The sequence below is a fragment of the Lissotriton vulgaris genome, chromosome 1_1 (assembly GCF_964263255.1).
Source record: "Lissotriton vulgaris chromosome 1_1, aLisVul1.2, whole genome shotgun sequence".
NCBI lineage: Eukaryota > Metazoa > Chordata > Amphibia > Caudata > Salamandridae > Lissotriton > Lissotriton vulgaris.
Window position 1 is genome coordinate 1,021,394,407 of NC_141685.1, and position 23,029 is coordinate 1,021,417,435.

A 23,029-nucleotide genomic window follows, 5' to 3' on the forward strand; every position below is an offset into this window, starting at 1 on the left:
AAATAAATTATTTAAGTATTAATTATTCAAAAAAATTTAAAGCAATTGTTATTTGTAATATCAATACATCTAAGTCCCGTAAATATAAAACATGTTGCATTACAAATGCTATAGGTGTCACATTTGCGAAAGTTATAACTATTGGCATTGTAAATGACAAAGCTATTAATCTAGCTATTTTAAAAAAAGAACACATAAATAATAAAAATTTCATTTATGAGACCAATAGCTCAAACTTTCCTAATGCGAGCCCTATTGCATTTCCAATGCTTGTTTTTATCTCTGGTGCTTTACAGCAATTTTAAGATCCCCTTAGAGTTTCTTGTTACTCAAATAGGTGTCATTTCTGATAATTATATGTTTCCCTGGTCTTCGTGGCTTGATTTTGCTTGCGATAAAGTGTCACTCATAGTCGTTGAAATCTCACTCATAATTACATTTAAATCATGAAAATGTCACAAATAGCAATCTGAGACCTTGGCAGCTATGCAACAGTACCAAAGGATTTCCAATGACCACGGTCCCCACAGCGCCTACCTGCAGTCGCGGATGTGCGTAGAACTCGTTCAGAAAGTCCATGAGCAGGTCGATCTTCAGCGAGCTGACGCACAGCACCACGTGCTTCTCCGTCTGCGCGCGGTAGCGGCTGTAGTTGCCCCCGGATTTCTGACGCTCCATCCACAGGAAGGCCAGCTGCTCGAACTGCAAGGAAGGGAGCGGATACAGGGAGTGAGCTATAACGGGGCGGAACTGTTGTAAAGGAGAAAAACATTGTGGACGGCCAAAGCAGTGGATCTGGGAGAAAAAACTTGAATGGAAAAGCGTTACATTTGAAAGAATTCCTTCAAATCAATAAATCTGACAAACATGCTTCCTTTCTGTTACGAAATAAATATACTTAAATTAATACATTTGAACTTCCACGTCATCTAAGAACATACCTTTTTTTCTCTTTATTTTATGGATAACAATGTGCATGACAAGCAGTGTCTTGTTTGGTGAGTGTGTTTGTACAATACTTAATGCACACCGAACATGTTTCTTGCACCAAGTGGCAGCACACCGCATTCTCTCCTACGCCTAAATGCCTCAGTCCCTCTTCGTACCCCTAAACCCCATTCCTAAACTGCTCAGTTATTATTTGAAGAACTCTCACCCCTTTACACCTCTCGTTGCACCCCAGTATGTTTCTCATACAAAGGCGGACACCCATATGAATCCCTTGAGCATTCCTTCCTCACTTGCACGTTGTGCCCCTTAATCCCTCTTCCATAGTGTTTATTTACCTTTTACAGAACCCCTTCTTACATTATTCACTCACTGAATCCCAGTAACTTTTCAATAAAATAACATTTACCATTTTGCCCTCATTTATTGCTTTTCTCTCTCATTACTTTTTTTCACTGATCCTTATTGTTGCATTTCTCACTTTTTCATTTAGATTTTAAATCTAATCGCATTTTACTTCCTTCCTCAATAGATGTAGCAATTAAAATATTGTGTGATCATGAATTGCTCTTCATACATTTATTTAAGAATGTCCCTTTCGGTACCAACTTAATTTTCCAATGTACATATTATATACCTAACAAAGAGTCAAGGGTAGAGATTATAGGCCCGATTACAATGGCGGGCGGAAAGCCATCCAACATCTAGACGGAGGCTTTGCGCCCGCCCTCAAGGGTTTCCCTCTGACTGCTGTATTACAATATATGCAGTGAGAGGGAATCCCGTGGGGAGATTCCGCTTCGCTTCCCACAGTCTCACAGAGCCTGTCAGGGTAGCCGGCAGAATGATAATCCCATAATGACAGCGGAGTCAGCCTCGGCTTGGCCGTTGGAATTATGATTTTGCTTTCCACCTGCCCTTTCATGGCGGTCCGCCTGCCACGAAAACGCAAGCGGAAAGTGACTTTGGGCGGCCCCTAGCAGGGCCCCCTGCCCTTCTGGCTCTCGCCTATGGGGCCTGGGTTGGGGCACCTATGGTGCCTCCCTAAACATCTCTAAACCGTGTGGCAGGCACCATACGGTGCCTGCCACACGGCACAGGATATTTGTATACATCCATTTTACAATTGTAGCTTGTGCTACAGGTGCATTCTGCCCTTCGCTCAAGCTGCAATTGTAAAATGCATGTTTCCGACCACCTCCAACCTACGGTCAGGCGGTTCCATTCCGTTATGATGTCGGTCGGACATCATAATTAGATCCTATGTGTTTAGAGATCGACCTGATTAGCTCTTTTTCTTCTAAAAGTGGTTTTCAATTTACTTTGGCCTGTTTTCATGAATCTGCACAAATCATGATTAAAAACATAATTTCCCTAACTAAATACTAAATTTTCAAATGTGCTGCAGATTTGTTGAAGAGGACAAAGGTGATTGGGGAGTGGGTGTTTTCAAAAGTTTTATTTCCCATTGACACTCCTTCAGGCGAGTTACGAAGAGTAGCCCAAATAGTGGGGGAAGAGGGGTACCTTCAAACTGGGTATCGATGTGTTTGTGCGCCTTTAAGTATCTGTTGCAGTGGGCGTTAGCTGTCTGCTGCGAGCTCTAATGTAATCAACAAAGAGCATTAGGATTTCGTGAAGGGTTACTCTGTGCCATTCACTTTACATTAAGGCTTTGGTGATGAGGTGAAGTAGGACCTGACAATATACACAACAAGCTCAGATCTGGACTGAGCTGAAGAAGCTTCTCCAGCCCTGGCCTCTGGTTGGGAGCTTGCACTCACCCAGCCCACTCCAGCTCAAGGCGATACTCTTGGGTTACTCGCTGCAGAGCTCTCCAAACAGTGTGTTGGCTTTACCCATGCTTGTTTAGGTTTAGCATAAGTTTGACTGTGGGCGTTTAAAAAAAAATACACAACCACGACCAACCACACCCTCGCCGCCATTCCACGCATCCGGAGAGCCACCATGGGAGGAAGATCCTTCTCCTACCTGGCAGCAAGGACCTGGAATTCCCTCCCCATCCACCTCCGTCTTACCCAAGACCACCTCTCCTTCAGGTAGCAACTCAAGACCTGGCTGTTCGAGCAGTAGCGGACCCCCCCCCCATGCGCCTTGAGACCCTCCGGGTGAGTAGCGCGCTATACACATTTCTTGATTGATTGATTGATTGAAATATGGTCCTAAAATGAAAAAAATATTATTGTGGTTGGATTCATGAGCAGCAAATGAAGATCTGCCGGCGTCAACATTTTCATCTGAGATGGCCATTTATTTGACTACCAACAGATAAACATTTTTGCGCTAGAAACCACGTTCGGGTCTGGGGAATGGCACTGCAAAAAGACGTTTCTTGGGATTCATATGGGGTAGCCTGCACACAGTTCACCCACAAGGAGAACCAGAACTCAAACCAAAATATTGGGAAATGACATGAAAAGGTAATTTGGCTCCTCGTCCACTTATTGAGTTCACCGGTCACAGACAAGGCGTGAAACTATATCACTGCATTGCCCAAGTACCCCAGATACCCATGCATTACGTGCCTGTTGGGTGCAGTGCCTGCGAGTCAGGCTAGCCCTGATATACAGTTTGAATATGATCCTTCACTGGAAACAAAGGAATTCCTAAAATGACGACAAACTGTTTCTGAAGTTCCATTTGTTGATCAGTTACAGGAATACCATGATATTGTTTATACTGAAGTATCTGCAGAACTTGCAACAGGCACAAAGCACTGGGACCCGCAGCCTGTGCAAGGAAAATGTAAGGGTTTTCATTTAAAATGTAAATGTAAATGTAAATGTACATGTATTTATATAGCACAAATCACCAACCCGGTATCTAAGCGCTTGCTTAGGGAACCCGTCCTGGTATTCCCCTGTGAGATAACCCCGGCAGGGTATCCACAAGGTGAAAGCCAGGCATCCCACCGCGAGGGGCCGTTGTGGAGATTAAGCAAGCTATTGCCCAGAGTCGCAGAGTGTGAACCCGTGAATCGAGTAGGCACCGGATCGAGAATTGTCGAGTCCGTGGACATTTTAGGACTCAAGACCCCGCCGAGCCGGGAATTGAATCCTGGTCCCGGGCTGACCTCTGTTTCCAGGTCTGCCTCCTCTAACCAGTGAGCCACACTTCTCCACTAACATGGTATGGCTGAAAGTTCATGCTGTGTGTCATACCCCGTGTGTACTACGGGCTGAGGAACTCCTATAGGCACCAGATTAAAAGGGATCCTGGTGGCTGAGCCTCACCAGTAACCTCGGGTAGCAGCCAAATGGTGACCCCAGGACCTTCACTTTGTTAACCCTGGATGGACCTGCCCAAGACTGAGGGAGGAGGGAGAGCCGTACCGTCTCCTGTAACTAGGAGCAGAGGGGGATGGGAGGAAACAGCTGACCAAGAAATAAGACATCCTTACAGCTATTAATGTCTGCAGTCTTGGGACAGGGGGGGTCTGAGACACACGTGTCCAAAGCCATTGTCATGGCATTAGCATCAAAGCATCGGGACATTAAATAAAGAACATTTGTTTTACTGATTGAAAAAAGGTATTTTAAATGTCCCAACCAAAGCTTATGAGCCTGGCGCCCACAGCGATTGATGTGTGCAGAGCCTGGAAGAAATCCACTAAACGTGTGCCCTGTGGCAGATGTGCTCGCCTTTGAATGAATGACATGCTATATATGACAGGTGAGAGGCACCCCTCATGCATGCCCACTCGGCTGAGGGAAAACATTTGGATGAAATTGTAAACTTGTCTGTCCCCCTTGCATTCATTGATTGTATTGGCACTGCCCTTATATAGCACTTCATATTTTTTGGGATTCTTTCCTACACTTGTTTTCTGAAACTGTAAGCAGAGACATTTTAATGCATGGGCAAAGTGGGCTCTGGCCCAGGGTCATAGCCTGTCAGGGGGCCCCCTGACAGAGTCAACTCTGTTCTCCAGAGTTTTGCCCTAATGACCTTGAATATTGCATAAACAGATTGTTTTAAATACCGTTTTCCTTTACTTTATTTTTTATGTACCTGATGTGTGATAGTCTAGTACAGCCATTTTGCAGAGAAATGTTGAGTTTATGTTTTTGCAAAAGTTTCAAAAGTTTCTTTTATTTAGGAGAAGTGATGCATCGCTGTGTGAAAACAGGAATGCGTCACTTCTTAGTGAGGACATGATGGATGTGTCATATTTACTGTATGACGCATCATGTCGCAAGGAGTTACAGATACGTCAGTATTTCTGACGTATCTGTAGGTGCAAAAGTGATGCATTGCCTGGGTGTGTCTGGAAATAGACACAACTTCAGCAATATGTCCTTTGACATGGGACTTGCCTGCATCAGTCTTACACGTGCTGTGAGGCAGGTGTAAGATATTGACGCAATGGTGTCCTAGAAGTGGCGCATAAGTTCTAATAGATTTCTGGTGCATGAGTTCTCATAGATTTCAAAGCGCCACTTCTACGAGGCTTTACGCGGTGCAACATACACCCTGCATACATTATACCTGGCGCAGGTATAATTTGGTGCAGGAGTTTTCAAAGTGACGCATCTGCCAAGATTCATATCTTTGTAAATAGGGTGCAATATGTCACATTTTTTACGCTGCTGGTGCGTCACAAAAAGTGACGTACTGGCGGCATTAAAGTGAAGCAAGGCCTCATAAAAAAGGCCCTTAGAATTTGCACAAGTGATCCTTTGCACTGTCAGGGACCGGATGAAATGAAATAGTGTGTTTAATAAAGCACGCAGCTATGACTAGAGTGTCTTGGTGCATGACAGCGGGAGGAAAACATGTGTAAAAGACCCATCAGTTATTAAAAATCCAGGTTTTTAAGTTCTTCCTGAAAGAGAATAGGTCTGTGGTTAGTCTCAGAGACTCAGGTAGGCTATTCCACTATTTTTCACCTAAAAAGCCGAGGTACCCGCCTCCAGTGCAGGCACAGCATATTTTAGGCACGATAGCCAGGTTGGCATTGGAAGATCTTAGGGATCTAGATGTTGTGTAGCAATTAACACTCTTATTTAGGTAGTTGGCTCCTAAGCCATGGAAAGCTTTAAATAAGATGGTCATCGCTTTGAAGTTGATCCGTTCTTTTATGCGGAGCCAGTGTAGAGACTAAAGAAGGGGTCATTCTAGATCTGGGTTTATATCTCAGGATAACTCTGGCTGCCATATTTTGTACCACTTGTAGGCGCTGGATAAGAGATTTGGGAAGACCGAGGTACAAGCTGTTGACATAGTCAGGCTTTGATGTCACCAGAGCCTGCACCACAATCATTCTGCTCTCAGGCGGTAACAGTGGCAGGAATTATTTTAGCATCCGCAGTATGCCAACGCAAGTGCCAATTAGATTTTGGATTTGAAAGCACATGGAGAGTGTCTTGTCTATAAGAATTCCTAAGTTTTTTACTTTCTCCTTTTCTGTGGGTGGGGGGCGGCAGATCTTTTGGCCACCAAGAACTCCAGTCAGGCGTTTCTGGATTACCAAAGAAAACAACTTCAGTTTTGTCAGTATTGCACTTCATCTGATTAATGTTAAGCCAGTTAAAAACCTTTGTGAGGCAAGACCTAATTATCGCCCTGTCAAAGTTGGTTCCTTTTTCACTCGTAAAAATCAGCTGAGTGTCATCAGCATAGGAAACAATTTTGGCACAATCTTCCTCTACCAGAAATGCAAGGGGGAATAGATATATATTAAAAAGGGTAGGACTGAGAATGGAGCCCTGAGGGACACCTACATTCATGGCCGGACCCGGGGATGAGAAAGGGGGGAGCGAGATGTCCTGAGATCTATTTGCATAAAAAGATGACATCCATGTTAAGGCGGTCCCCCCCAGGCCGATGTTAGAAAGTCTCTCCAGGAGCCTTTCGTGTGGGACCGTATTGAAGGCCGCCAACAGATCAAGCAGTATCAGAACAGCCTTGCCTCCCTGGTCCAGCTTACCCTTGAGAAATTCAGTCACTTTCAGCAGAGCGGACTCCGTACTATAGTTAGCCCAAAAACCAGATTGGGACTCATGAAGGAGCGTCCCATCTTCAATGTGTTTTTGGAGGGCCCTGTTTACATGCTTCTCTAATACTTTGGAGAGGGTCGGAAGAGGGGAGATTTGCCTGTAGTTGGCAGGGTCCGTCAGTTTGGTGTTAGCCATTTTTATTGGTGGAAGAATCTTAGCATTAAAGAGCGGTTTACTGTGGAGTTTATGGTGGGAGCTAATAGGTACAGGATATTCACTGGATATGGGTCGGTAGGAGAGCCAGACGTAATGCTTTGGAGAAGGATCAGTGACTCTTCAAGCTGAAACTCAGGGAAAGCTAGTAAAGATGGAGGATCCAAAAGATGAAATTTGCTATTAGAGCCAAGGTAGAAGGTCAGTTCTTCCTCTGAGATGTAGTGAAGGCTCATTGGATCACGGAGATCTTTTTGTGGAAGAATTGAGCTATTTGCTTAGACCATTCATCCGTGCATGGCCCTTCCTTTGTGCCGGCTTTCGGGGCGGTAATGGATTTAACTATGCTAAATAATTCCTTACTCTTATTTTGGGCATTTTCTATCTTGGTTTGAAGCACATTTTCTTGGCTGCCTTCCAGAGAAGGTAATGAGCTTTTAAGTTGTCTTTATACACCTTCCTGTCCTCAGGTAGATAGGATTTACGCCATTTTGGTTCATTTTCCTACAATTTTTTTTGCTAGATCTGATGGAATCGTTTAACCATGGATTTGGTGGGGCCGAACTCTTTGAGGAGCGGGAAAGAAATGCGTTACTTACCTGTAACTGCAGTTATCCAGTATTGGTATCTTTCATTGATTCACATGCCTGAATCATTCCCCGTCGTCGGGGTGGGAGTCCCCGGTATATAAAAAGAGTAATGTCATAAAGACATATACATAGCAATAGGCCGGAGGCCTCTCATTAGTAACATATCCATGTCCTTTTGTAAAAAGGACCAAACTTTGGCCAAGAGCCAATCAGATATCACCACCCTCTAGAACCTTCCTGGAAGGAGCCCTAGTCCCTCAGATTTTTGTAAACACAGTGCTAAGTAGTACCTACTGAATGAACCAAGGTGAGCCCTTCCAGGGGAGGTGGGTGGGTTGCATGTGAATCTATGAAAGATGCCAACACTGGATAACTGCAGTTACAGGTAAGTAACACATTTCTTATCCAGTATTATGGGTATCTTTCATAGATTCACATGCCTGAATCAGAGTAGCAAGCAACAACCAGCACGTTTCGTATGGTACAACATGTAAAATCACACGATATAAGAATACCATTTGTGAAATATAACAAGTACCAAAAACAATATAACAGAGAAATGTGCAAGTAGGCAGTAGGAAGGTGGCATGAAGAAAGAAGGCTTACCTCTAGTGAAATAGATGACGGAGCACAGCTTGACCCAAAGCTGCATCTTTCATAAATTCAGAATCCAAGCAGTAGTGCCTGGTGAACGTATGTGGTGTCTTCCATGTCGCCGCTCTGCATATGTCGATAATGGGCACTCCTGCAAAGAGCGCCATTGAAGTGGAGACAGCTCTGGTTGAATGAGCTCGAACTTTAGAATGCAGAGGATGACCTGCCTGTTGATGGCAGAAAGTAATGGCTGCAGAGATCCAACGAGAAATGCTCAGCTTAGTCAAAGGAAGACACTTTCTGGGCCTGCTGAAGGCGAAAAAAAGTTGGTTGGATTTCCGAAACTGTTCTGTTCGGTGAATGTAGAACTTCAGACAACACTTGAGGTCTAAAGAGTGGAGAGACCTCTCCGCTGCCGAAAGTGAATTTGGGAAGAAAGTCTGCAAGACTATAGGTTCATTCAGGTGAAAATTAGATGGAACCTTTGGGATGAATTTAGGGTTGGTCCGTAGGATAACTCTGTCCTGTTTGAATTGTAAGAAAGGACCCTGAATAGAAAGGGCTTGCAGCTCATTTACACGCCTTGCTGATGTGAGCGCTAGCAAGAGAGCGGTTTTCCAAGACAGGTATTTGATGTCGGCTCTGTGTATTGGCTCAAAGGGATGTTTCATCAGTTGAGCAAGAACAATGTTTAATTTCCAGGTGGGTGGTAAAGCTCGCACCGGAGGGAATGTCGTAAACAGGCCTTTTAAAAATTGCTTAACCAGTCTATTGGACCAGAAGGAAGTACCAGATGACGAACGCTTGAAGCGAGATATTGCCACCAGGTGGACCTTAATAGAAGCATGGGCCTGTTCCGAGTGTGCCAAATGGAGCAGGTAAGGTAGAATTTGTGCAGGTGTTGATGAAAAAGGGTGTATCTTATTTGCTTTACACCATACACAAAACCTTTTCCACTTTATAGAATACGTCTTGTTGACACTGTCCGCCCAGCCCGGGCTAAGACTGCCCTGCATTCTTGATTAATGTCTAGGTGTTGAAATTCTCTGAACTCAGGGGCCAAGCCGACAATCTGAGAGATGCTGGATCCGGATGCTGGACTTGCCCTTGGTTCATTGTAAGGAGAGTTGGGCAAGGCTTGAATAGAATTGGCGGTTCCAGCGACAGGAGATGAAGCTCTGTAAACCAGTATTGGCGTGACCACGCTGGTGCTAGTAAAATCAGGGTGCAATGCTCTGCCTTCAAGTTTCCGGAGGACCCTGGGAATCAGGGGAAATGGAAGAAATGCGTACACAAAGATGTTGCACCATCCGATCGAAAATGCATTCCTCAGTGATCCCTTCTGGGGATGCAAGCTTGCGTAATGTTGGCATTTTGTGTTGTGTTGTGTCGCAAACAGATCCAGATGAGGCCTGCCCCATCAGGTGAATACAGAGCTGAGAAGTTGAGGATCCAGCTGTCACTCGTGGCACACGGAACGTTGCCTGCTCAGAGAGTCCACTAGGACATTGTCCGTCCCTGGGACGTACTCCGCCCGAAGGGAAATGTTGTGCTGAAGAACCCATTTCCAAATTTTTTTAGATTCTTGAGACAACGACAGAAAGCGTATTCCCCCTTGTTTGTTCAGATAGTGCATTGTGGTGGTGTTGCCTGTTCTCACAAGCACTGGGGTATCTCTGATCCTGGGCAGGAACGCTTTTAATAGCAGGTAAACTGCCCTTAACTCAAGGAGGTTTATGTGCAGTTGCTTCTCTGCCAGGGACCACTGCCCGTTGATTTGAAGGTCCTGAAGGAACGCCCCCCCAACCTTCCAAGGACGCATCTGTAGTTATCACTTCTGGCGAGATTGGAAGAATGAACGAAAGGCCTCGCCGTAGATTTTGTGGATGAAGCCACCAGCTCAGAGCCTGGACCATGGTAGGAGTTATCCGGATGACGTCGTCAAAGGATCCCCTGCATTGAATCCACTGAGCTGATAGTGCCCCCTGAAGTGGACGCATACGAAGCCGGCAGTGTGGGACCAACAGGATGTTCGAGGACATCATCCCTAACAAGGACTTGTACAGGCGCACAGTGATGGACTTTTTGGATTGAATCCGGGCGGCCAAGGTCCGTAGTTTCACTTGACGTTCCTGTGAAGGGAAAGCCTTTCTCTGAGCAGTATCTAGGACAGCTCCGAGGAAAGTGAGACACTGGGACGTCTGAAGGACGGATTTTTCCTCGTTCAGAGTAAGACCCAGACCATTGAAGAGCTAAAGACAGGCGTTGGAGGACTTGGTCACGCCTGCGCGAGTAGGTGCCTTGACGAGCCAGTCGTCTAAGTACGGGAAGACCGGGTGATGTTGTTGGCGGGGGTATGCTGCTACTGGAGATAGACATTTGGTAAAAATGCGTGTTGCCGACTTTAGGCCGAAAGGCAATACTCGAAACTGGTAATGCTTGCCCGCCACCTCGAACCTGAGAAATTGTTTGGGGTTCTTGTGGATCGGTATATGAAAATATGCATCTTGAAGGTCTAAAGACACCATAAAGTCGTTCGAATTGAGGAGTTGCAGCACCTCCTGGATGGACACCATACGGAATGACTGTTTTTAAGGTATTGGTTGAGGTTTTTCAAGTCCAATATAGGTCTCCATTTTTTCTCCTTCTTTCGAATTAGGAAGAATCAGGGGTAGAATCCCTTGCCTTTCTGATTCCGGGGGACTCTTTCTATCGCACCTTTTTTTAGCATTAGGGAGAGTTCCAATTGCAGCAGTTGCAGATTTTTGTGCCGAATTGGGATTGGCGGCTTTTGAGGAGGCGTTTCCACAAACTCTAAAGAGTGTTCGAATTGAACAAATTAGACGACCCACCGATCCGTTGTAATATGTTGCCAATTGTGAAGGAAGGATGAAATTCTCCCGCCAACTTTGCAAGGTGGAGAGAAACTGGAGACCTGTGGCAGAGAGAAGTCATTGCCTTCTGCCTGCGTCCTTCTTTCCTCCTCGTCCTCGAAAGGAAGACTTGTTGTAGGATGACTGGTTTTGCTGCTGCTTTTGCTGGTACTGGGGTTTGTATTGTTGGCTTGAACCGTACATGGATTTGTACCCCTGATAGGTGCCTCTAGAGGATTGACCTCTTCCTCTGGAGCCCCGAAAGGAAGGATTCTTGTATTGGAGAGTACCTAGAGCTCTTGCGGTATCAGTATCTTTCTTGATACCCTGTAGCATCTCATCAATGTGTTGTCCAAAAAGAAGCTGACCATCATACAGCATGTCCAATACCTTGGTCTGAATTTCAGGCCGGAAAGATGTTGCCTTAAGCCAACCTTGGCGCCTCAGGACTGCAGCCCCTGCAAGCTGCCGGAACCCTGTGGATGCGATATCCATCGCCACATCAATCATCTCTGAAGCGGAACACTCGCCTTCAAGGAGAATCTTCTTCGCCTCTTCTTTCTGCACCTCTTCAAGCGAATCCAAGTATGGAGCAATATCCGCCCACATTTGACGGTTGTACCATCCCAACAGTGCTAAAGAGTTTGCTGCACGCACCGTTAAAGCTGACATGGACGAAAACCTCTTCCCTATGTTGTCTAGCTTTCGGCCTTCCTTATCTGGCGGCGCAGCCAATGCAGCCAAAGGATTTTTTGACCTGCGTTTCGCTGCCTGGGTGATCACAGAGTCCGGCTTTGGATGGCCAATAAGGCAAGCTGGGGCTGTGTCAGGAGCTTTATATTTTTTATCCAGTCTGGGCAGTACTGGAGCCAGAGATGAAGGGTTTTGCATTATTTTCTCCCCTTGTTCCCAGATGTAATCAATGATGGGAATGGACCGTACCGCCTTTTGGAATGGCTCTTTAAAATCATAAAGGAAGCAATCCTGTGGTGTTGCCATTACTTTTAGTTTGAAGCGCAAGATGTCTGGAATCCCCCTATGTCTTCCGGGGGTGAATCCGCTTGTGTCTGAACAGGGGATGCTGGACCAGGGATCACATACTCATCCCATTTGTCTTGTGTGTCCTGGAGCTCCCCTTCCTCACGTTGTTGCTCCTCTTCTTCGTCTTCCTCATCAGAGGATGGGAGAGGACGCGATGGAGCCGGATCTGGTCCAAAGGACTAAAGGAGTAGGCCGAGGCCTAGGTGGCGGTGTCACAACTGGCGGTGTCACAACTGGCGTTGTCACCACTGGCGGAGGCGGAGCAGTGGACGGGAACCTCTGTTTGTAGTCCGCAATGAGAAACTGCAGGTCTGTCCCTATAGAAGCTGGGAGACACACCATAGGCTGTTAAGGAGGTGGTGGAGGTTGGAATTCCTCTTGATACTCCAAATCATCCTGCCCTTGTTCCTCATAATCTGAGCTTTCGTGAAGTTTTACGCGGAGTTCAGATGGGCTTGTCGATTGTTGGAACATAGAGCCCTCATCCGAGTCCTCATTATCCAGAAGATGAGCAGGGGGCAATGGTTGGACCCTGCTCGGAGAGGTCAACCTTGGTGTAAGAGTACGCATTGTCACCCTGTAGTGCGTATAGGTACACTTCAATGGAGGCGATCCTACCGTCGTCGAACCCGTCGATGTAGTCGTTGACGGTGGAACGTTGACAAGTAACTCAGACTCCGTCGTCGACGGTGTCTTCTTCGATGACGATGTCGTCGACGGCAGCGTCGTCAACGATGGTTGCTTCGTGGACGGCTTCGTCGACGCTGGTGTCGTTGTCAACGACTTCGTCGACATTGGGGTCGCCGTCGACGGGCCCGTCGGCAGTCTCGCAATGCTGGTGTCGATGACGATGAGTTCATCGACGATGAACTTGCCGTCGACGATGGGCCCTTCATCGCCGATGACGATTTCATCGACGAGGATGAGGCTTTCGTCGACGTCAATGATTTTGCCGACGGCGACGGTTTAGACTTCGTCGACGATGAGGCACTCGTCGACGGTGGCGCCGTCGACGACTTTTTAATAATAACCAGAGATGGAACAGACCTACCCGTCGACGAGAATGTAGTAGTCGTCGGCGTTGATGTTAAAGATGATGCCACCGAGGTGGAGATAGTGGCTGTCGACATTGTCACAGGCAGAGCTGAAGTTGTCACCAAGGGTTTCTTGAAGGCAGGATCTTGTGGAGAAACCTTCACAGCAATAGCCTTAGAACGAACCTCTGAAGACTTGGGCGTCTCCTATTGAGGTGGCTGTACAGATGTTCCTGGGGATGATGTTCTAGGCCTTTTGGGAGAAGAGTGTATACTCCTAATGGAACACTCACTCTCACCTGAAGAGACTGGTTGATCCTTGTCCTTGAGTCTCTGAAGCCATATCAGCAGCCGGCCCTCTCTATCCTTGAGAGTTTTGGCTGAAAAAGAACGGCAAACTTTACAATCCTTTGCTGAATGGTCAGGGTATAGACAGTAAAGGCAGTCCTCATGCCTGTCATCCACATAAAGCCTCTTTTTGTGACAAGAGGCACAATGTCTGAAAAGTCTCTTTTTAGGAGCATCAGCCATGACTAAACGGATGATCGCTCACAGAATGATAATTCTGAGACAAATATGTGGAAATAAATCCAGAATACAAAGAAACTGAGCAGAGCTCAAAGGAGACTCCCTTATCACGACATGCGGTAGAAAACCTGAGGGACTAGGGCTCCTTCCAGGAAGGTTCTAGAGGGTGGTGATATCTGATTGGTCTTGGCCAAAGTTTGGTCCTTTTTACAAAAGGACATGGATATGTTACTAATGAGAGGCCTCTGGCCTATTGCTATGTATATGTCTTTATGACATTACTCTTTTTATATACCGGGGACTCCCACCCCGACGACGGGGAATGATTCAGGCATGTGAATCTATGAAAGATACCCATAATACTGGATAACAACTGGTACCGCTGCATCAATGTTGGTTCAGAGCCATGAATCTATTGAGAGGGCGTCTGAGTCGGGGCAGCCAGACATCTGCTTACATTGGGATGGATATTTTATGGAACGTTCTGTAATTAGGGGCACTCTGCCCTGCATTAGCCCGAGGGGCTGTGGCAGAGTTGGGAATGGCGACATTTAATAGGAGGTGGTCAGACCAGATAATGGGAAGAGGTAGGCTTACTGATATGTCAAAGTTGTGAAAGATTAGGTCTAGGGTATGGCTCTTCTCATGGGTGGCTGGAGAAATAGATGGAAACTTGTTGCAACCTGCAGCGTCTGCAACAAGGAAATTGTTTGAGGGTCTTTTCCATTGTCCGTATGTATATTGAAATCTCCCAGAATAAGGCAGTTGTTGTATGTTAAGGCCAGGGAGGAGGTGGCTATATTAAGCGTAGTAATGCAATTTTTAGTTGCACTCGGATGTCTGTAAATCAGAAAAACAGCTATGCTATGATGGGGGATAAGGTACAGTAGAAGCCTAAGGACTCTGCACCCTCAATGTTTTTTTATCGGGATGGGAGAGCAGTCTAGTTTTTTATTGTAAATTATGGCGACACTGCCCCCCTTCCCACTCGGTTGGTCCCTCCTATGGATTTTTTAACCCATAGGGATGGCCATGGTGATAGTAGGTTTGGAGGCTTCAGACAGCCAGGTCTCATAGAGAAATAAAAGATCAGGCTGTTCGTCTACAAGTAGGCCATAAATGTGTGGTTCATGCTTTTACATAGAGCGACAATAAGTGTGGCCTTTAAATCCTCTGTTTTCTTATTGTTTTTACACAATGTTGCGTGGGAGGATCTTGGGTGAGAGTTTCCTGGGCTGGAGGAGAGAAGAGTTGCACTTATTGCATCGAAAGTCACCTTCAAGATCGGATCAGCCGCTGTACACTGACATAATGGTAGCCGTCTAAGGCTAAACAGTTTTTCCCTATTGTAATATAGTGGAAGAAACTCACTGGAGGGGAACTGGATAGCATGGCCGGCGCCGCACGCCTCCAGGCACAAACAGGGTTGCCTTTGGCGTACCGGCGCCACGCTGGCTGCACTCATCCGTTTGCAACGGGAATATATAGGCCTATGATGCAAACTGGATTGCTAACGCAGCTGAGGAAGTGGAAACTGCCTCGGCGGCAGTGAGGTGCCCAATAGTAGCCCCAGCCCTCCGCACAATTGACGTATCAGCCGCGGTGGACCAGGACTGGAGGAAAAGCTAGATGCGAATCGAAGCAGCTGAGGTGTAGGCAAGCAGAATCAAGTAAAGTGAAAGTGCGCGTAGGTTTGAGAAATTGTTAAAAAGCACAGAGTAATTCAGCTACACATATACAAATAAAAAAGTAATAAAAATGTAGTAGTAGGACAGGAAGCACTAAATCCTACCGCTGTCAGCTGTGTGCGTCCATTTGCATCTGGAATATATAGGCTAATGCCTATGATGCAAACTGGATCGCTAACGCAGCTGAGGAAGCAGACACTGTGTGAGCGGAAGTGAGGAGCCCGATAGTAGCCCCAGCCCTCTGCACAATCGGCGTATCAGCCGCGGCCGACCAGGACTGGAGGAAAAGCGAGGTGCGAATCGAAGCAGCCACGGAGGTGTAGGCAAACAGAATAAAGTAAAGTGCAAGTGCGCGTAGGTAAGAGAAATTGTTAAAAAGCACAGTGTAATTCAGCCACACATATACAATTTAAAAACCATTAAAAACCTAGTAGCAGGGCAAGAAACACTAAATCCTACTTCTACCAGTTGCGCGCAACCAATTTCATCTGTAATATATAGGCTAATGCCTATGATGCAAACTGGATCGCTAACGCAGCTGAGGAAGCAGAAACTGCATGGGAAACAGGGGCTGAAATTGGATCATAAATTAAAAGCTGTTCTGCACAGGGGCCCCCAAAATATGTTTGGCCCAGGGCCCCCAAAATCCTTAAGATGTCCCTGACTGTAAGATCACCGTGGCATCAGTCAGTCATCTGCAGTGTGCGCCCAACCCACTGAGCTGGGTTACCAGAAACACACCCTGTGACCTGCTAGCTACACTCGTCGCTTGCCTTGGCCCAAACAGCGCCCTGGGCAGAATCAAATGTAGCGCCGCCTCCTACTCGACCTCTTTATTTGTCGACGTGTGAACAATTTGGGAGGAGTAGGAGGAATAAAATTGAGATGTACAATAAAAATAAAAAAACCGGGCAAATTACGGACATGGGTGGGCAGCAGTTTTCGGAAACAACGTTTAAACACACTGCTGCCGGCACGTAGACCTAACTCGCACACGCTGGTTACATTTATATCGCGAAGCTGAACTGTGCCCCAGGACCCCCCAGAGACATTTTATTAGCTTAGCCTTGAATGCGCTCGTCAGTTCTGCTAGCTGTACCACGAGGGGGAGGCAGAGAGCTGTTTTTCCGAGGCAGCTCGGCGTAAAAGCGCAAGGTCCGTGAGGCGAGGCCGCAGTTTCGAGGAACGCCCGGGGGTGCCTGCCTTCAGAATGATTTTTATCAGAGTTCTGACACCTTTAATCAAAGTCATTCAACTTGCAAACCGCAGGGAGGAAGATACAAGCTGCGAGAGGCTGAGGTGTGCAAGAGGAAAGCAGGGGCGTAGGTGGAGGGGAAGAAAATGGGACTGAAGGAGGGAGAAAAGGGACTGCGAAGAAATAGAGCAATAAGCATTGACAAAACCAAGGCTCGTTTTTCATATTTACTTTCTTTTTCATAGCAACTACTCGTGCCATCGCCATACAGTACAACTCAGCGACTTTAGCACTGCACTGTGGCATTCTGTGGTAGCACAGGTATCAAGTATTGCACTGTTTACAGGGTAATAGCCTGTAAGCAGTGGACTATTTGGGTCATGGAGGCAGTGTGTCTAGAGTGACAAACCAGATAATAAACTGCATTTGTTTTATAGGATTCGTGCCCCCAAACACATTCCCAGTAGACACTGCACTCATTGTTTTGTGAGGGTAGTGCAGACAAACAGATCGTCAGTAGGTATTGCACCATTTATAATATAGGTTTATTGCAGAACGACATGGTTAGTAGACTCTGCCAGTGTGCCAGGCCCAAAATATGTCTTAGGGGTACAGCACCCACTTCTCTGTACATGGACCGCTCACTTCATCACTTGAAGAGCCCACTACCTGCAAAGAGAATGCCAACGCTAGAGTGCAGTAAGCACGCCAAAGCAGGCAAGCCCTTTTTCCAACAAGAGGGTTATGCGAGGGGTTCTCGCTACAATAATCTTTTCCCTTGGTGCTTTCCAAATTTTGAAAGCTGTGTAATTCCTTAGCTCACATTATCATAGAATCATAATTTCAATCAGCACATATGTGACTACAGCTCTGTGTGCTCCGTGGAGAGGCCAAGAATTGGATGAGCATGTAATAGGAACACCATTATGAACCAGGGATTGGAACTGTCAATAAGTCATGTTACCATCCACCACAGAGTTCACAGTCGTGAAGTTATGAGCACCCCTCCACTTCCTGAACTCACCCTGACACCAAGAGCAAACTCAGTTCACAGGAAGCGCTATACAAGACTCATGTTACATAAAGAACAAAAGTGCAGACTACACCTAGGAAAAGAAAACACTGTGAGGAAACAAGGACACATATCGTGGACATGGAGCAAAACAAGAGTTCTTGCACACAGTGTTCAGAAATAATCGTGTTTGGTCGCAAAGTTAAGGACTTTATAAGGTAGGGGCGAGTTGTAAAGTGCGCTTGCAGATGCTACTCGTGCTGGGCCCCCACCCCACATAGCGTATTGACCCACACATATTGTGACTCACATATGGTCTCTCTCTCTCTCTCTCTCTCTCTCTCTCTCTCTCTCTCTCTCTGTCTCTGTCTCTGTGTCTCTCCCTTCCGCATTCATAGCATAGGGACCTGTTTCAAAGTTTAAAAATATGTCCTGCAGGTAAAGAGAAAACTTGGTAGATCCAGCTTTTGGTCCCATCTTGTGGTACTAGCCGTATCAGGACAGCTTTGCTTTAAAATAAATCTATGACTAAATAAAGCTTCATCGCAGGGCCCTGAAAGATAGTGGGATCTGGGGAATATTTACTCCTCTGCACTCTCCACCTCCATCCTCTGTTGGTATTATCAGGTTGGTGCAGACAGGGAGACATCGATTGACACTCCACCATTGTTATTATAGGGCTAATGCAGGCTTATTGCCAGAAGATACCATTGTATTAGAACTATTAAAAGTATAGGGTTAATGCAGAATGCTGGTCAGTAGATTTTGCACTCTAGGTATCCTGCAGATAGTACAGACACTCAATAACGGTTTAGTTGTATAGGCCTCCATGTGTATAGAACAACAAACAGGCCTTGTGCACACAGACCTAAAGGCACGTATGAACCAGCAGACTACCTGATGCTGACGCTTGCAGACCTACAGGCAGCCATGAACCAGCAGACTACGAGACACTGATGCACGCAGACCAACAGGCAGCCATGAACCAGCACGCTACCAGACTAAGACGCACATAGACCTACAGGTACGCATGAATCAGCAGACTACCAGGCGCTGATGCACGCAGACCAACAGGCAGCCATGAATCAGCATGCTACCAGATGTTGATGCACGCAGACCTACAGGCAGGCATGAACTTGCAGACTGCTAGACGCTGATGGCTGCACGCAGACCTACAGGCCCCCATGAACCAGCAGGCTACCAGTCGCTGATGCACAAAGACCTACAAGCAGTCATGAACTTACAGACTACTAGACGCTGATGCATGCAGACCTACAGGCAGCCATGAACCAGCACGCTACCAGACGTTAACGCATGCAGATCTACAGGCACCCATGAACCAGCAGGCTACCAGACACTGACACATGTAGACCTACAGGCACGCATGAACCAGCAGACTACCAGACAAAGACGCACATAGACCTACAGGCACGCATGAACCAGCAGACTACCAGACAAAGACGCACATAGACCTACAGGCACGCATGAACCAGCAGACTACCAGGCGCTGATGCACGCAGACCAACAGGCAGCCATGAATCAGCATGCTACCAGATTTTGATGCACGGAGACCTATAGGCAGGCATGAACTTGCAGACTGCTAGACGCTGATGCACGCAGACCAACAGGCAGCCATGAATCAGCATGCTACCAGTCGCTGATGCACACAGACCTACAAGCAGTCATGAACTTACAGACTACTAGACGCTGATGCATGCAGACCTACAGGCAGCCATGAACCAGCACGCTACCAGACGTTAACACATGCAGATCTACAGGCACCCATGGACCAGCAGACTACCAGACACTGACACATGTAGACCTATAGACACGCATGAACCAGCAGACTACCAGACACTGACGCATGTAGACCTACAGGCATGCATGAACCAGCAGACTACCAGAAGCTGATGCACTCAGACCTACAGGCATGCATGAACCAACAGCCTACTAGACGTTGACACATGCAGACCTACAGTAACACCCATGACCCAGCACGCTACCAGACGCTGACACACACAGACCTACAGGCATGCATGAACCAGCAGACTACCAGACACTGACGCATGTAGACCTACAGGCACGCATGAACCAGCAGACTACCAGAAGCTGATGCACTCAGACCTACAGGCATGCATGGACCAGCAGACTACCGGACACTGACACATGTAGACCTACAGGCATGCATGAACCAGCAGACTACCGGACACTGACGCATGTAGACCTACAGGCACGCATGAATCAGCAGACTACCAGAAGCTGATGCACTCAGACCTACAGGCACGCATGAACCAACAGCCTACTAGACGTTGACACATGCAGACCTACAGTAACACCCATGACCCAGCACGCTACCAGACGCTGACACACACAGACCTACAGGCATGCATGAACCAGCAGACTACCGGACACTGACACATGTAGACCTACAGGCATGCATGAACCAGCAGACTACCGGACACTGACGCATGTAGACTTACAGGCACGCATGAACCAGCAGACTACCAGAAGCTGATGCACTCAGACCTACAGGCATGCATGAACCAACAGCCTACTAGACGTTGACACATGCAGACCTACAGTAACACCCATGACCCAGCACGCTACCAGACGCTGACACACGCAGACCTACAGGCACCCATGAAACAGCAGACTACCAGACACTGATGCATGTAGACCTACAGGCACGTATGAACCGGCAGACTACCTGACGCTTGCAGACCTACAGGCAGTCATAAACTTGCAGACTATTAGGGGCTGATGCAATCAGACCTACAGGAAGCCATGAATCAGCAGATTACCAGAAGATGACACATGCAGACCTACAGGCACCCATGAACTAGCAGACTACCAGGCACTGACGCACGCAGACCTACAGGCACACATGAATCAGCAGACTACCTGGTGCTGACACTTGCAGACCTACAGGCACCCATGAACCAGCAGACTACCAGACACTGACACATGTACAACTACAGGCAGTCATGAACTTTCAGACTACTAGACACTGATGCACGAAAACCTACAGGCAGCCATGAACCAGCACGCTACCAGATGTTGACACATGCAGACCTACAGGCACCCATGAACAAGCAGACTACCAGACACTGACACACGTAGACCTACAGGCATGCATTAACCAGCAGACTACCAGACACTGATGCACATAGACCTACAGGTACGCATGAACTTGCAGACTACCTGACGCTGACGCTTGCAGACCTACATGCACCCATGAACCAGCAGACTACCAGACACTGATGCACATAGACCTACAGCTACGCATGAACTTGCAGACTGCTAGACGCTGATGCACGCAGACCTACAGGCCCCAATGAACCAGCAGGCTACCAGTCGCTGATGCACACAGACCTACAAGGAGTCATGAACTTACAGACTACTAGACGCTGATGCATGCAGACCTACAGGCAGCCATGAACCAGCACGCTACCAGACGTTAACACATGCAGATCTACAGGCACCCATGAACCAGCAGACTACCAGACACTGACACATGTAGACCTACAGGCACGCATGAACCAGCAGACTACCAGACACTGACGCATGTAGACCTACAGGCACGCATGAACCAGCAGACTACCAGACACTGACACATGTAGACCTACAGGCATGCATGAACCAGCAGACTACCAGACACTGACACATGTAGACCTACAGGCATGCATGAACCAGCAGACTACCAGAAGCTGATGCACTCAGACCTACAGGCATGCATGAACCAACAGCCTACTAGACGTTGACACATGCAGACCTACAGTAACACCCATGACCCAGCACGCTACCAGACGCTGACACACACAGACCTACAGGCACCCATGAAACAGCAGACTACCAGACACAGATGCATGTAGACCTACAGGCACGTATGAACCGGCAGACTACCTGACGCTTGCAGACCTACAGGCAGTCATAAACTTGCAGACTATTAGGCGCTGATGCAATCAGACCTACAGGAAGCCATGAATCAGCAGATTACCAGAAGATGACACATGCCGACCTACAGGCACCCATGAACTAGCAGACTACCAGACACTGACGCACGCAGACCTACAGGCACACATGAATCAGCAGACTACCTGGTGCTGACACTTGCAGACCTACAGGCACCCATGAACCAGCAGACTACCAGACACTGACACATGTACACCTACAGGCAGTCATGAACTTTCAGACTACTAGACACTGATGCACAAAAACCTACAGGCAGCCATGAACCAGCACGCTACCAGATGTTGACACATGCAGACCTACAGGCACCCATGAACAAGCAGACTACCAGACACTGACACACGGAGACCTACAGGCATGCATTAACCAGCAGACTACCAGTCACTGATGCACATAGACCTACAGGTACGCATGAATCAGCAGACTACCTGAAGCTGACGCTTGCAGACCTACAGGCACCCATGAACCAGCAGACTACCAGACACTGATGCACATAGACCTACAGGTACGCATGAATCAGCAGACTACCTGAAGCTGACGCTTGCAGACCTACAGGCACCCATGAACCAGCAGACTACCAGACACTGACGCACGTAAACCTACAGGCAGTCATGAACTTGCAGACTACCAGACACTGACGCACGTAAACCTACAGGCAGTCATGAACTTGCAGACTACTAGACACTGATGTACGAAGACCTACAGGCAGCCATGAACCTGCACCCTACCAGACGTTAACGCATGCAGACCTGCATGCACCCATGAACCAGCAGACTACCAGACACTGATGCACGAAGACCTACACGCAGCCATGAACTACCATGCTACCAGACAGCCATACAACATAGCAACTGACATGAAGGCACCCATACACAGACTTGTAATGTTATGTTTGCTGCTTGTATAGCAGCAGAGCAGAATGAGCCAATTAGTGAGAGGGAATGAGGAAGGAACTTTGTGAATGGCATGATCTTCAAAAAAGCCCGCAGAAGTCGGTTTCAACTGGACATGGAAGAGGAAAATAAGCTGGAGGTGAGAGGAGGGAGCAGGAGAGTGCAAGGGGGACAAGAGAGGAATCCGAGTCTGGCGGAGAGTTAGGTACAGTGTTCGAGAGATGATCAGGAAAACACAGAGCACACTGTACCCGAGTCTACAAACCAACTAACAGAGGCTGACACACAGAGACAACAAACATAAGGCACAAATGCAGTCCAACACACTACAGATAGGGGCAGACAGCGCGCCAGATTGAAGGATATTTTATGCCCAATGAAACACTTTGTAGATGAAAGCAAATTCGAGGGAGAGGAATATTTGTGGCAAAGCATAATCAATCCTTGGCTGCTACTTAGAGAAATCACTTCTACTGGATATTGGGTTTCTT

At 47.2% G+C, this 23,029-nt stretch overlaps 1 protein-coding gene across 1 annotated transcript in view; it reads right to left on the reverse strand.

Moving 5' to 3' along the window:
- Positions 1 to 23,029, reverse strand: part of LOC147748440 (potassium channel subfamily T member 2-like) — an 834,500-nt gene that overhangs the window by 546,496 nt on the left and 264,975 nt on the right. Inside the window, exon 11 of the mRNA XM_086928190.1 lies at positions 538 to 702. Within this exon, the coding sequence (XP_086784316.1) occupies positions 538 to 702 (165 nt within the window). The remainder of the gene's footprint in view (positions 1 to 537; positions 703 to 23,029) is intronic.